Source organism: Suncus etruscus, chromosome 18 (genome assembly GCF_024139225.1).
Source record: "Suncus etruscus isolate mSunEtr1 chromosome 18, mSunEtr1.pri.cur, whole genome shotgun sequence".
Taxonomy (NCBI): domain Eukaryota; kingdom Metazoa; phylum Chordata; class Mammalia; order Eulipotyphla; family Soricidae; genus Suncus; species Suncus etruscus.
In genome coordinates this window covers 63,080,498-63,091,306 of record NC_064865.1, presented here as the reverse complement: position 1 = coordinate 63,091,306, position 10,809 = coordinate 63,080,498, and the positions used below count along the sequence as shown (strand labels likewise).

The 10,809-nt window shown below is 61.8% G+C and overlaps 2 protein-coding genes across 2 annotated transcripts in view; both read right to left on the bottom strand.

Moving 5' to 3' along the window:
• The window catches only part of SLC35B3 (solute carrier family 35 member B3), a 301,880-nt gene that overhangs the window by 192,926 nt on the left and 98,145 nt on the right, over window positions 1–10,809 (bottom strand). The gene's annotated exons all lie outside the window — the stretch shown is intronic.
• On the bottom strand, window positions 1,061–9,717 carry TXNDC5 (thioredoxin domain containing 5). The gene is made up of 10 exons (XM_049764987.1): window positions 9,486–9,717; window positions 6,673–6,822; window positions 6,402–6,510; window positions 5,704–5,812; window positions 4,772–4,887; window positions 4,136–4,222; window positions 3,834–3,977; window positions 2,935–3,017; window positions 2,084–2,213; window positions 1,061–1,767 (listed from the first exon to the last, which is right to left on the bottom strand). Exons 1-10 carry the CDS (start codon window positions 9,707–9,709, stop codon window positions 1,645–1,647), a joined length of 1,275 nt encoding a protein of 424 aa, XP_049620944.1. The 5' UTR covers window positions 9,710–9,717; the 3' UTR covers window positions 1,061–1,644.

The window sequence follows — 10,809 nt, the reverse complement described above, 5'->3', positions numbered from 1 at the left end:
ATTGCGGCACAGCCTGGCACGCCTGAGGGAGCACAGACTGGGGATCCCCTGGGACAGGTTCTTGGAAAGCTCGGGACCCAGCTGACAGTGCCAAGCAGACCCAAATTCTGTTGGGGTGCAGGGCAGAATTGATGCAGTTGGGATGGCAGCCCGCCTCAGGAACGGGCAGACTCTGACAAACCCAAATTTGTTTGGTTTGTTGTTTTTTTTCTTGTAGAAATGCAGCTGAAACCTTAGACTGTTTTTCAAGTGTCTTTTTTCACAAATCTTATACTGGCGGAACCAATTTCATACTCAGCTGATTAAATAACATTTATGAACTCTCCCTTGTTTATACTGACACTTTTCTTGTCTATATACAAATCATAATTCACTGTCTGTTTTTATAACCGTTTCCCGTAACATGGAAGGCAAGACCGGACCTTTTCTTCTTCTTTAAAAAGAGTTTATTTAGAAAGTATCATCATGTAAACAAATGGTACCATTTGGATTCTCCGTCAATACAAGACTCACGAAACAGCTGTCGCTCCTCATGAGGACTGTGCTTCTAGAAGGTTTTCTCGGGAAGAACCCCAGGGATGCTAAGAGACCCCATTTAAGGCAGAGTCGCCCTCAGTGCTGTCCCCGCGTTTCGAGCCTTGCCCGACGCCCACCACGGTACCCAGTCTGTGCCCACCCAGGGCTGGAGGACACAGGGCTGGGCCGACTTTGGTTCTGAATTTGGTCTCCACAGCGCGGGGGCGAGGCCCTGAGGTCTTAGGACAGGGGTGGACTCGGGGGGACAGACACCGACCAACGTGCGGGCAAGGGGGGGGGCTGGGATAGAGACAGTGGTTCCGGGACTCTTGGAGGTTGGGGGGTGGCTCTGGCCATGTGTATAGACTCACTCAGACCTGCCCGAAGGGAAGCAGGGGCCTGGGACATCCCCGTCCCTGACAGGCAGCGTTTTAGGACCCTTTCCATGCTGTGTAAACCTGTGACCCCGATTTCCTAACTCACAGCAGCAGAGCTCATGGCTCCAGGAAGAGGAGGAGCCTGTCCCAGAGGAGACTGCTGAAGGAAGGGAGGGACCCAGACTAGGAGCCCTGGCCACGCGCCCAGGAGGTGTGGCTGTTCCCGGGGTCCCCCTGGATGCTGGAAGTGGGGGCCCTTGCTGGGTAAGGACAGGCCTGGCAGTGACTGACCCCCACACAGCAGGGAGAAGCCCCTTCTTAAAGGAGCCTGGCACAACCTTCACGTGACACAGGAGAGGGGAAGGAGAAGGGAAGGGAGGAGGGGAGAGGAGGGGAAAGAGAAAGGAGGGAGAGGAGAGGAGGGTACAAAGACCATCGTCACAGCCCTACCCTCACCCCTTCCTGCTGTCTGGCCCTGGAGGCTGTTTCATCCTGGGGTGGGTGTGAGGGGCCTTCCCAACCCTAATTGGGACCCTTGGGGTCCCCTGCTCTGAATCCCACCCCTTCCCCAGGCTGCTCTGGAGCCCCAAACAGTCTGGCAATTTGCTTTCCTTCCGCTCTATTTCATCTCAAAGAACCGTTCAGATCGGGTGGGAGAAGGGCAGGCGCCGCGGGGCCAGGGCGGTGCAGGGTGTGGGCAGAGGAACGAGGAATGTCCACTGCGCCCAGGCTGGGGCTCGCCCAGGAGCCCCTACAGTTCGTCGTGGGCCTGACCCAGGACGAAGCTCTGCAGCGAGTCCAGATCGCGTCCCCCATTGTGCTCGCCGACCTGGGCGCCTGCTCGGAACAGCAGCAGGGTCGGGTAGCCGCGTACCTGTGGGGGCAGAGGCTGGAGTGGTGCCCAAGCACTTCGACACCCCACCACGTGGTAGGGCCTGTGCAAGGGCCTCTCCTGGATCCCCACAGTCACGGGAGCAAGTGACCGGCAGCTCTAGGGAGATGCCTCCTGGGGCTGTAAGCTGCCCGCCTCCCCTCCCCAAGGACTGAGCACTATGCCTGGGCCCCTAACTCCTGCCTAGGGGAAAAGCGGGGATTCCCAAGTGTCAAAGCCTCGGCATAGCCTGGGACAAAAGACCAGCACGGACTGAGAGGCTGTGCCAGGCTGTGCCCCCAACCCCCGTGGCACCCACCGAGTATTTGCTGCAGAGGTTGCGCTCGGCTGTGCAGTCCACCTTGGCCACCTTGACCCCTGACACGCCCGGGAACTCCCGGGTAGACAGCTCCTCCCACGTGGGCGCCAGCTGCTTGCAGTGGCCACACCTGTGGGCCAGGCCAGGGGGCTGTGAGGGGGCGGTGTTGCCCCAGGCCCACATGCAACAACACACACATACAAGCACAGATGGACATTCACACTGGCTTTATACACACACACACATATATAGCACAATGCAGACACATAGACATACAAGCACAGACACACATATATGAAAGGGCACACATATCCACACATACAAGCACACACACACGCAGACACACAGACACACGAATACGCACACCAGATCTATGCACAGAAGCACACCAACAAGCACACACATGTATTCTCACACATCTGATCTACACACATCAGCACAAACACACACATAAGCACACATTTGCTTTGCCATAATATCATGGCAACCATCGGCTCATGGTTTGGAACCCCAGTGCCTTGAGGGAAGCTGAGCTCTGCCCAGGGCTGAGCTGAGCCGGTCCTCCCACGACGCTGGGCAGCAGGACCAGCTCTGCACTCTCACCCATCAGCAGGCCCAGCCCACTTCCCGCACCCTAAGCACTCAGCTCTGAGCCTGAGATTGGCCGGGGTGGGTGGAGGCACATGCTGTGTGAGGAGGGGGCCCTGAGCCAGGGGATGCGTGTGCCTGGGTCCCAGAGGTGGTGGACACACTGGCAGTCAGCCCTGGGGGAACAGATGTCACCAGAACTCCAATGCTCGGCCCTGGCTGGGACGTGGGGGCTGGCTCAGGGTTGGGGGTCGGATGCTCACCATGGGGCATAGAACTTGACGAAGGTCACGCCCTCTGCCACCGTGTCTTCAAAGTTCTGCTCCGTGAGTGCCAGCACGGTGCCCTGTGGGTGGGAAGATGTATCAGACACTGCCAGCATGAGCCGTGGGCACGTCCACTGTGCCGTCTACCTGCCATTGTCCTGCCGTCCACCCTTCCCCCCACATTGCATCTTGCAGCACCTGTGTCCACTGACCGGCCGTCTGCCCACTGCCCCCCTAAGAGCCTGGCACACACACCGGGAAAAGGCCGGAGACGCAACTAAAGCGAGTCACACGGCCACGAGGCTCTCAGCACGAGCGTGAAAGCGTGGCCAAGGGTCACGGTTGGGCACAGCCACTCCTGACAACACCCGCCTAATCCGACTTGGCTGGGCACAGCTATTTGTGACAGTACCCGCCTGCCTGACCTAGCTTTGTGAGAGCAGAGTGTGTAGGAGGCGGGCCAGGCCTTTTCCCCTCTAAGCCTCCCTGACAAACTAGGGGTGGCTACTTCCCAATCCCGGAGCCAGGGAAAACAGGCACCCGGCAGCCAGGCAGGGCCCCACACTCAGGAGATTCCGCCCTGAAGGGCAGGAGGCCCATGAGTTTCTTCAGAGCTGAGAAGTGCAGGAGGTGGGACCGGAGAGAGAGCACAGTGGTAGGGCATTTGCTGTGCATGTGGCTGGCCTAGAAGGGACCTGGTTCAATTCCTGGCATCCCTTATGGTCCCCCTGCTTGCCAAGGGTGAATTCTGAGTGCGGAGCCAGGAGGAACCCCGAACGCTACTGGATGTGGCAAAACAACCAATACATAAATGAAGTTTAAAAAAAAAAAAGAAGTGCAGGAGGGCAACTATGGTGTTGCTCCATATGCCCCCAGCTGTGCTGGGTGTTGCCTACCTGGTTGGCTGCAGGCTGAGAGCCCAGCACAGGAGCCTCCGCTGGCTGCTCACTCTCTGGGGCTTCCGGTTCGGCTTTGCGGAGCTGCGTGTCCACAAAGTCTCGTAGCGAGTCCAGGTCCCGCTTGCCCTTGTACTGGTCAGTCTGCGGGCACAGCACAGGGGCAGGTCAGCGGAGGCCCGGAGTGCCCCTTGCCCCATCTGTGCGGCGTCTAAGCAGGAAGGCAAGAACCTTCCAAAGACTCAAGCCGAGCAGGGGGTTACCCACAGCCCCTGACCCTCCCGACCGCACAGAACACGCACCTTTTTGCCATCCCGGAACCAGAGGAGCGTGGGGTACCCTCGGACCTGGTTGGCAGAGCAGAGCTCGTAGTGCTGGGTACAGTCCACCTGCAATGGGATCACGGGGTCACGAGGCCTTCCTGGCCAACGTACCAGACACACACGCTCAGTGCACTCACTGACATAAAGGAATGTTCCAGAACCTCCGCCCAGTGCCTCTGTCTGTGGCTGCTGGTAGAGATGACCCCAAAGGACCAAGACACGTGAGGGTGGGACGTGGCCTGGTGGTAGTGCCTCTGCCTTGCCTGTGAGGCCCCAGGTTTGACCCACAGTGAAGATGGAAAAAAGCTTAGTGGGGTGCAGGCATGAGGCTGGATTGTGGGAGATGACCAGTGCCAAGATCCTCCCATGGTTTATGTGTCCACTTCTAAGTGATTCTCAGCATGGGGGTCTGACTGGGAAGGGAGTCTCGATGGCGAAGGAGAGGAGAGACTGCCAAGTCTTGCCCACTCCTCCCTGAAATCCTGGCCTAGCCCATGCCACCTGCAGAACCTGGCTTCCCATAGTCCCTCCTTTCAGCCTGCATGGATGGCCCCCATCACCCGCCCAAGGTCTCCATCACCAGCCTGAGATCCCGTCATCAGCCAGACCCCCTACCTTGCCGATCTTGATGGCATCGGACTGCTCGAAGCCCAGGGCCAGCTGCTCCCACGTGGGCGCCAGAGCCTTGCAGTGGCCACACCAGGGAGCAAAGAACTTGATGAAGTGGTCGCCTGCCCAAAGAGTCAGCCCAGGGGACAAAGGAAGCTCAATTCTCAGCCGTGAGCCCCGAGTCCTCCCGCACTTCGGGGTCCCCATGCACGCCCTCCCTGCAGGGGCGGGGTGTCCTGGGGGCAGGAGTGGCCTGAGGGTCCAACAGAGCTGGGCATAGATGGATCCAGCAAGAGTCAGGACCAGGGGAGGGAAACGCAGTGCTCCAAAGCAGTGCTCCATCCCCGCCAGTCAGGAGTGCTCCATCTCACCAGCAACATGAGCAGAGCCTGACACCTGCTTGTCCTCCCCACACTCAGAGTTGCTATGACTGAGCCCCCAGGAGCTGGCATCAGGGCTTGGGCGGCCTGTGCTCGTGGCCTGGCCTCTGCTTGGCTAAGGGGGTGCAGGGGGAGGTGCTGGGGGACCCGCAGAAATGAGGAATCAGAGACAGCAGAGGTGAGATGTGACTGGAGAGAGCACAGCTGGGAGGGAGCTGGCTTGGCACATGCCGAACCAAGTTCAATCCTGGCAGCACGTGAGGGCCCCAGAATCTAGGGCTGGGGTCAGCACTGAGTGCCAGACGTGACCCCAGACCTGAATCAAACAGGATCAAAGGTCACTTGGGGAGAGGGTGGCGTGGGAGGGTCCACGCACGCGCGCGCGCGCACACACACACACACACACACACAAGCACACACACGTACGCAGAGACACACACCCCCCCCCAGTGTCTGAGTGCCCTCATTGCTCCCTGTGATGCCCACACAGGGGCTGTCTGGGGAAATGGATCCCCAGGCAGGGTCCAGCCTCGACCCGGCACCCCCATTCCCACCTACCCTGAGCCACATGCGCCTCGAAGTTGCCGGCCGACAGCTCGTACAGCCCCTGCTTGTATTCGGGGGTCGAGGGCGCCTCAGCCTCTGCCTCCGACTCTGCCTCTGGGTCCTACGGGAAGGCGAAGTGAGTGAGTCACAGCGTGCGACCTAGAACCTTCCTCAGCACCGTCTGGAGCCAGGGCCTCTGGACACTGTCGTAGGGCTTTCCCGGCCTTCACCCACCAGCACCATGGAAGGTTCCAGAACCCAAAGCTAGGAAGGTGGGGGAGAAGGGAGCGGGGAGGAAGAGGAGGTTGAAGGAGAGAGCAGGGAAAGAAGGAGCAATAGCTCCGAACCCTCACACTTACACTCACATACTTGCTCTCCCTCATGCTCACTCTCAAGCTCGCACCCACAATGCTCACACTTACCCTCCGCTATTCAAGTCGCTCACTCACATTCGAGCCCTCTACTCTCACACTCAAACTTTCACTCAAGTCGCTCACTCACATTCACGCCCTCTACTCTCACACTCAAACTTTCACTCAGACTCTTGCTCACACCAGCACTTACCCTGTTTAATACTCTTGTTCACACTTGAGCTTACATTTCCTTCACACGCTCATATGCTCTCACTCACCCCACAGGCTCATGATGTTGAGCTCACACTTTGGTGCTCCCACGGTCCTGCCTTCCCTCCCTCCGTCCCTCTCGCTCACACTCTCTGTCTCCTGGCCCAGCGTCTCCAGCATCCAGTTCTCCAGTGCCTGGAAGTCTCGGGGGCCCTGGTACTTCACAGCCTCCTGGCCCGGCCGGAAGAACTTCAAGCTGCAAGGGAAGTGGGTCAGAGCCCGTTCCAAGGGGCACAGGAGGGGCACGGGGGCGGGGGGAGGCAGTCGGTGGGGCTTGGGCAGAGGCAGTGGGAACGCTCATGGCTGTGGGTACAGGGGCCACTTGTGTGGTATGGGGAACACTCATGGAAACACTCACGTGGGGTAGCCGCGCACTCCCTGGGCCGAGCACACTTCCGAGTCGGCCGTGCAGTCCACCTTGGCCACGTAGACACGGGCGTCCTCCTTGCTGTTGTACTTGTCCCCCAGGTCGTTCCAGGTGGGCTGCAGGCGCTGGCAGTGCCCACACCTGGGGGGAGCCTGAGTGTCCAGCGGCATCCCCTCCCATGGCCACACCCACGCCCTGACCCACCCACGACCACACACACACACACACACCTTGTCCCACCCAGGTCAGGCCCACAGGCCTTGCCCCATCCATGGCCATACCCACGGGTCAGCTCTGTCCACATGCTGACCCTGCTATAGCCCAGCCCTGGCCATGCCCATGATCACTGCCCCTCCCACAGTCCCTGCCCAGCCCCCTCCACCAGAGGACTCCCCAGTGACCAGTGCATTGACCCACCCGGCTCCTTTCCACATCCCCTCTGAGAAGCCCACTTGATTGCCCCTTGCCGGTGCCGCACCCCTGGGTGCTTCTCTGCCCATCCTGGGCCGCACACCTGCTTTCCCCCCAGGCAAACCCGGGTTTCCTCCTCAGGGGCCTGGGGCAGGCCAGGGCGCCCACACCACGAGGGTCTGGGGTGCGCCCCCTCATCAACACATCCAGGCTTGAGGCCATGGCCAGGCTCCAGCTCCGGGACCGTGTAGCCCAGTGGTCAGTGGCCCCCTTGGCCACCCTCTGCCCCAGAATGGAAGCACCTTCCTCCAGGGCTCCAGATCCAGGGGGTCTTCACCTATAGACAATATCTAGTCCCCTCAGGCACCCCCAGCTTCACCTCTGCTCCGGGGCTTGGGGGCATAGGGGTAGGCTACGCAGTGACCCCCAACCTTCTTAGGCTGGTGACTTTCTGCTCCCCTGTTGCACTTAGGGTGCAAGACTTGGGACTGCGTGTTGATGGTGGGTGGTGTGATGGGGGGCGCACAGGACTGAGACTCAGGAGCACTGGGGTGGAAGCGGGGCTCTTTATCCACTGCAGGTTAAGTGTAGGCCCAGTCCTTGTGGGCCTGGATACCCGGCAGGGAAGGGCGCAGTGAGGGCCAACTACATGGGGCGCTCAGTGAGGGGAAACTGAGGCAGGCACTGACCCTCTCGGCTATATGTGCGGGGGCATCTGTGCTCGAGAAACAGCAGCACCGGGTGGCCAGTTCAGGGGATTCCAGGTAGGGCCGCAGGGCAGGGCTCCTGCTTCCAGGCCCCGGCGGGTGGCCACGCTCTGACCCTGGCCGAAGTGAAGCACTGAGCTGGCTCTGACCCAGAGTCCAGCCGGGTCGTGTTCAAGGACAAAATCCGGGAGCCAAGTCCTCACTCACAGGCCAGGAGTCCAGACCCTTCACCTCACCGCCTGGACGGTCCAGCAACCACCAGATCCCAAAGATCAGGGCCAAGCCCCAGGACGCAGACCCTGGGCCCCAAAATGGACCTTTCCTGGGGCCCTGGGTGGTCCCTCAAAGGGCTAGAGTGCAGGCGGGCTCTGCTGGCGGCACAGCCTGACCTTCATCAGCAGCACTGGGCTGGCCCTAGTGGCCCCCTGTACCCCTGGGCCCAAGCACCGGACTGTCCTGGGAGGCCCGGAGAGGCAGTACAGCGGTAGGGTGTTTGCCTTACACGCAGCCAAACTGGGAAGAACCCAGATTCGATCCTTGGCATCCCATAAGGTCCCCTGAGCCTGCTGGGAGCGATTTCTGAGCATGGAACCAGGAGTAATTCCTGAGTGCCGCCAGGTGTACCCCCAAAACAAACAAAAATTGCTCAATTTTGGGGCCGGAGAGATAGCATGGAAGTAAGGCCTTGCATGCAGAAGGACGGTGGTTCGAATGCCGGCATCCCATAGGGTCCCCCGAGGCTGCTGGGGGCGATTTCTGGGCGTAGAGCCGGGTGTGGCCCCCCCAAACAAAACAAAACAAAACAACAACAAACATGCTCAGTTTTCTGACTCATCCACTTCAAGTCTCTGAGGCTCAGACCACGGGGTCCAGGGAAGCCCTGCAGGGTGGGTGGAACCCCCAAATGCTTGGTTCCGGGAGGAGGGGTCCCTGCAGGGGCGGGTGTAAGTCACTGGGTGCCCAGGGTGACAATTAACACGGAGATTCTCCGGCGCCACCGCAGACATTCCCGCGGGCAGAGGGTGTCCAGGCCGGCCACTTATCCAACTGGGGCATCGCGCAGGCTAGGCCCAGTTCTGGGGACCCACCTACTCACCCACCCACCCGCCCCGGCCCGGCCTGGCCTCTCCCGCTGCGTAGAAACTTCCACCCGCCTGCCCTGGTGTGGAGCGCAGGGGCCCCCGCAGGGACACAAAGTGGGGACCCTGGTGCCACCGAAACTTGGGGCCTACCCAACTTCTGACCGGGGCGGCCCCACATTCTCCTCCCCACCGTCCCAGGCCCGGAGGGAGGCGCGGCCTCTCCCGGCGGCTTTTTGGGGACCGCCCCTGTGCGTACCGGACGCTCCGGCCACGTCACCAAATGCGCCCCGGCCTTGCCTGGCCCTCCGCGCCGCCCAGCCGGCCGGATCCCCGCACCCGGACCCCCCAACCTCTAGATCTAGATCTGCCCTAGAGTAGGCAGTCCTACCCGGCGCGCAGGCTCTCCAGGCCTCGGGTCCGCCCGGGGCGCAAAGGACTCCGCGCCCAGGACAGCCCCGGGGACGCGGTGTCCACGCCCCCCGGCGACCCCGAGCCCGTGGCAACCGAGCCCCCGAGCCCCCCGGGGCGCCCTCCCCAGACGCCCCCCGCGCGTGGCACCGCGGCGCCCCGCTCCCACCCGTGCGCCCAGGGCGCGCGGCCTCACCAGGGCGCAAAGAACATGACGAAGTGCGCGGCGCTCTGGATGCCGTGCGCGAACATGTCGCCCGTGTACAGGTGCTTGCTGTGCGGGTCCTCCCCGGGGTCCCCGGCCCAGGCGCCCCGCTCCGCGAGCAGCAGCAGCGGCAGCAGCAGCAGCGGCAGCACCGGTGCCATCGCGGCGCGGGACGGCGGCGGGAGCGGGAGCGGGAGTCCGGGGCGCACGGGCATCGCGGGCGGGCGGGCGGGCGGGCGGGCTGGGGATCTCTCCCCCGCTGCCCGCCGGCCCTGGCGCCGCCCGCCCGCGCCGCCCCTTCGCCCCGCTCCGCCCCGCGCGCCCCGTGCCAGCCCCGCGCGCGCGCGCCCCCGTGCGCCCGGGTCCCGGCCCTGGGTGGACCCGGGGTGGTCCCCGAGCTGCAAGCCTTCGGTGCGCCCCCCACCACCCCGCAGTCCAAGGCTTGCACCCTAAGCGCAACAGGGGAGCAGGAAGTCATAGGTTCAGCAGCCTGAGAAGGTTGGGGGTCACTGCGTAGCCTTCCCCTATGCCCCCCCAAACCCCGGAGCAGACGTGAAGCTGGGGGTGCCAGAGGGGACTAGATATTGTCTCTAGGTGAAGACCCCCTGGATCTGGAGCCCTGGAGGAAGGGGCTGGAAATGCAGGGAAATGGGTGGATTTACCCCATGTGGGGGAAGCTGGGTAGGCCCAAAGCTCCATTTGGGTTCTGGGCCAGCTCGGAGGCTGACAACCCTACCATGAACCAGTGTGGGCTGAGGGACTTGGGACATGGGTGAGAGGGCAGAGCGAGGAACTTGCCTTGCACACAGTGGACCCAAATTCCATCCCTGACATCACACATGCTCCTGGGAGGAAGGAAGGAGTCCTGAGCACTGCCAGGTAGAAAGAGCAAAGCGCTGACTAGCTCCCAAGGGTGCCAGAGCAGCTCCAGACCATCAAGGGCCCAAGGGGACAGCCTCAGCTCAGTCAGCTGAGTCACGGGGTGGGGTGGGTGGGGTGGGGGCTGGACCACCCCCCAGGGGTAGGGCCGGCAGGCCTGAGATCCCCACGTGCACACACCTGGCTCCGGAAATGACAGGGTCAGGAGGGCCCCAGGGGTCTGAGGCAGATTAGGGCAGATCCAAGGTCTGACAGGCATCCCCAGTCTGGGATCCTCCCCCGGGTGATTTCAAGGTGACTCAAACCCACCTTCATTAAGGACTCAACAGCTCCAGCTGTGAGGCACTCACCCCCTCGCCTTGGGTCCCGTCCAGCTACCTCACCTCAGCCCTTGATGGCCTCAGAGCAGGACCCACAGGTGTCACAAACCAGGGCC

Excerpts from the sequence above, each read along its gene's own strand:
- TXNDC5 (XM_049764987.1), bottom strand. The coding sequence starts at position 9,709 with ATGCCCGTGCGCCCCGGACTCCCGCTCCCGCTCCCGCCGCCGTCCCGC. Across the intron at positions 5,813-6,401 it reads TGGGCCAGGAGACAGAGAGT|GACCCAGAGGCAGAGTCGGA; the intron begins GTGAGCGAGAGG and ends GCCTTCCCGTAG. Across the intron at positions 2,214-2,934 it reads GTCAAGTTCTATGCCCCATG|GTGTGGCCACTGCAAGCAGC; the intron begins GTGAGCATCCGA and ends CCTGGCCCACAG.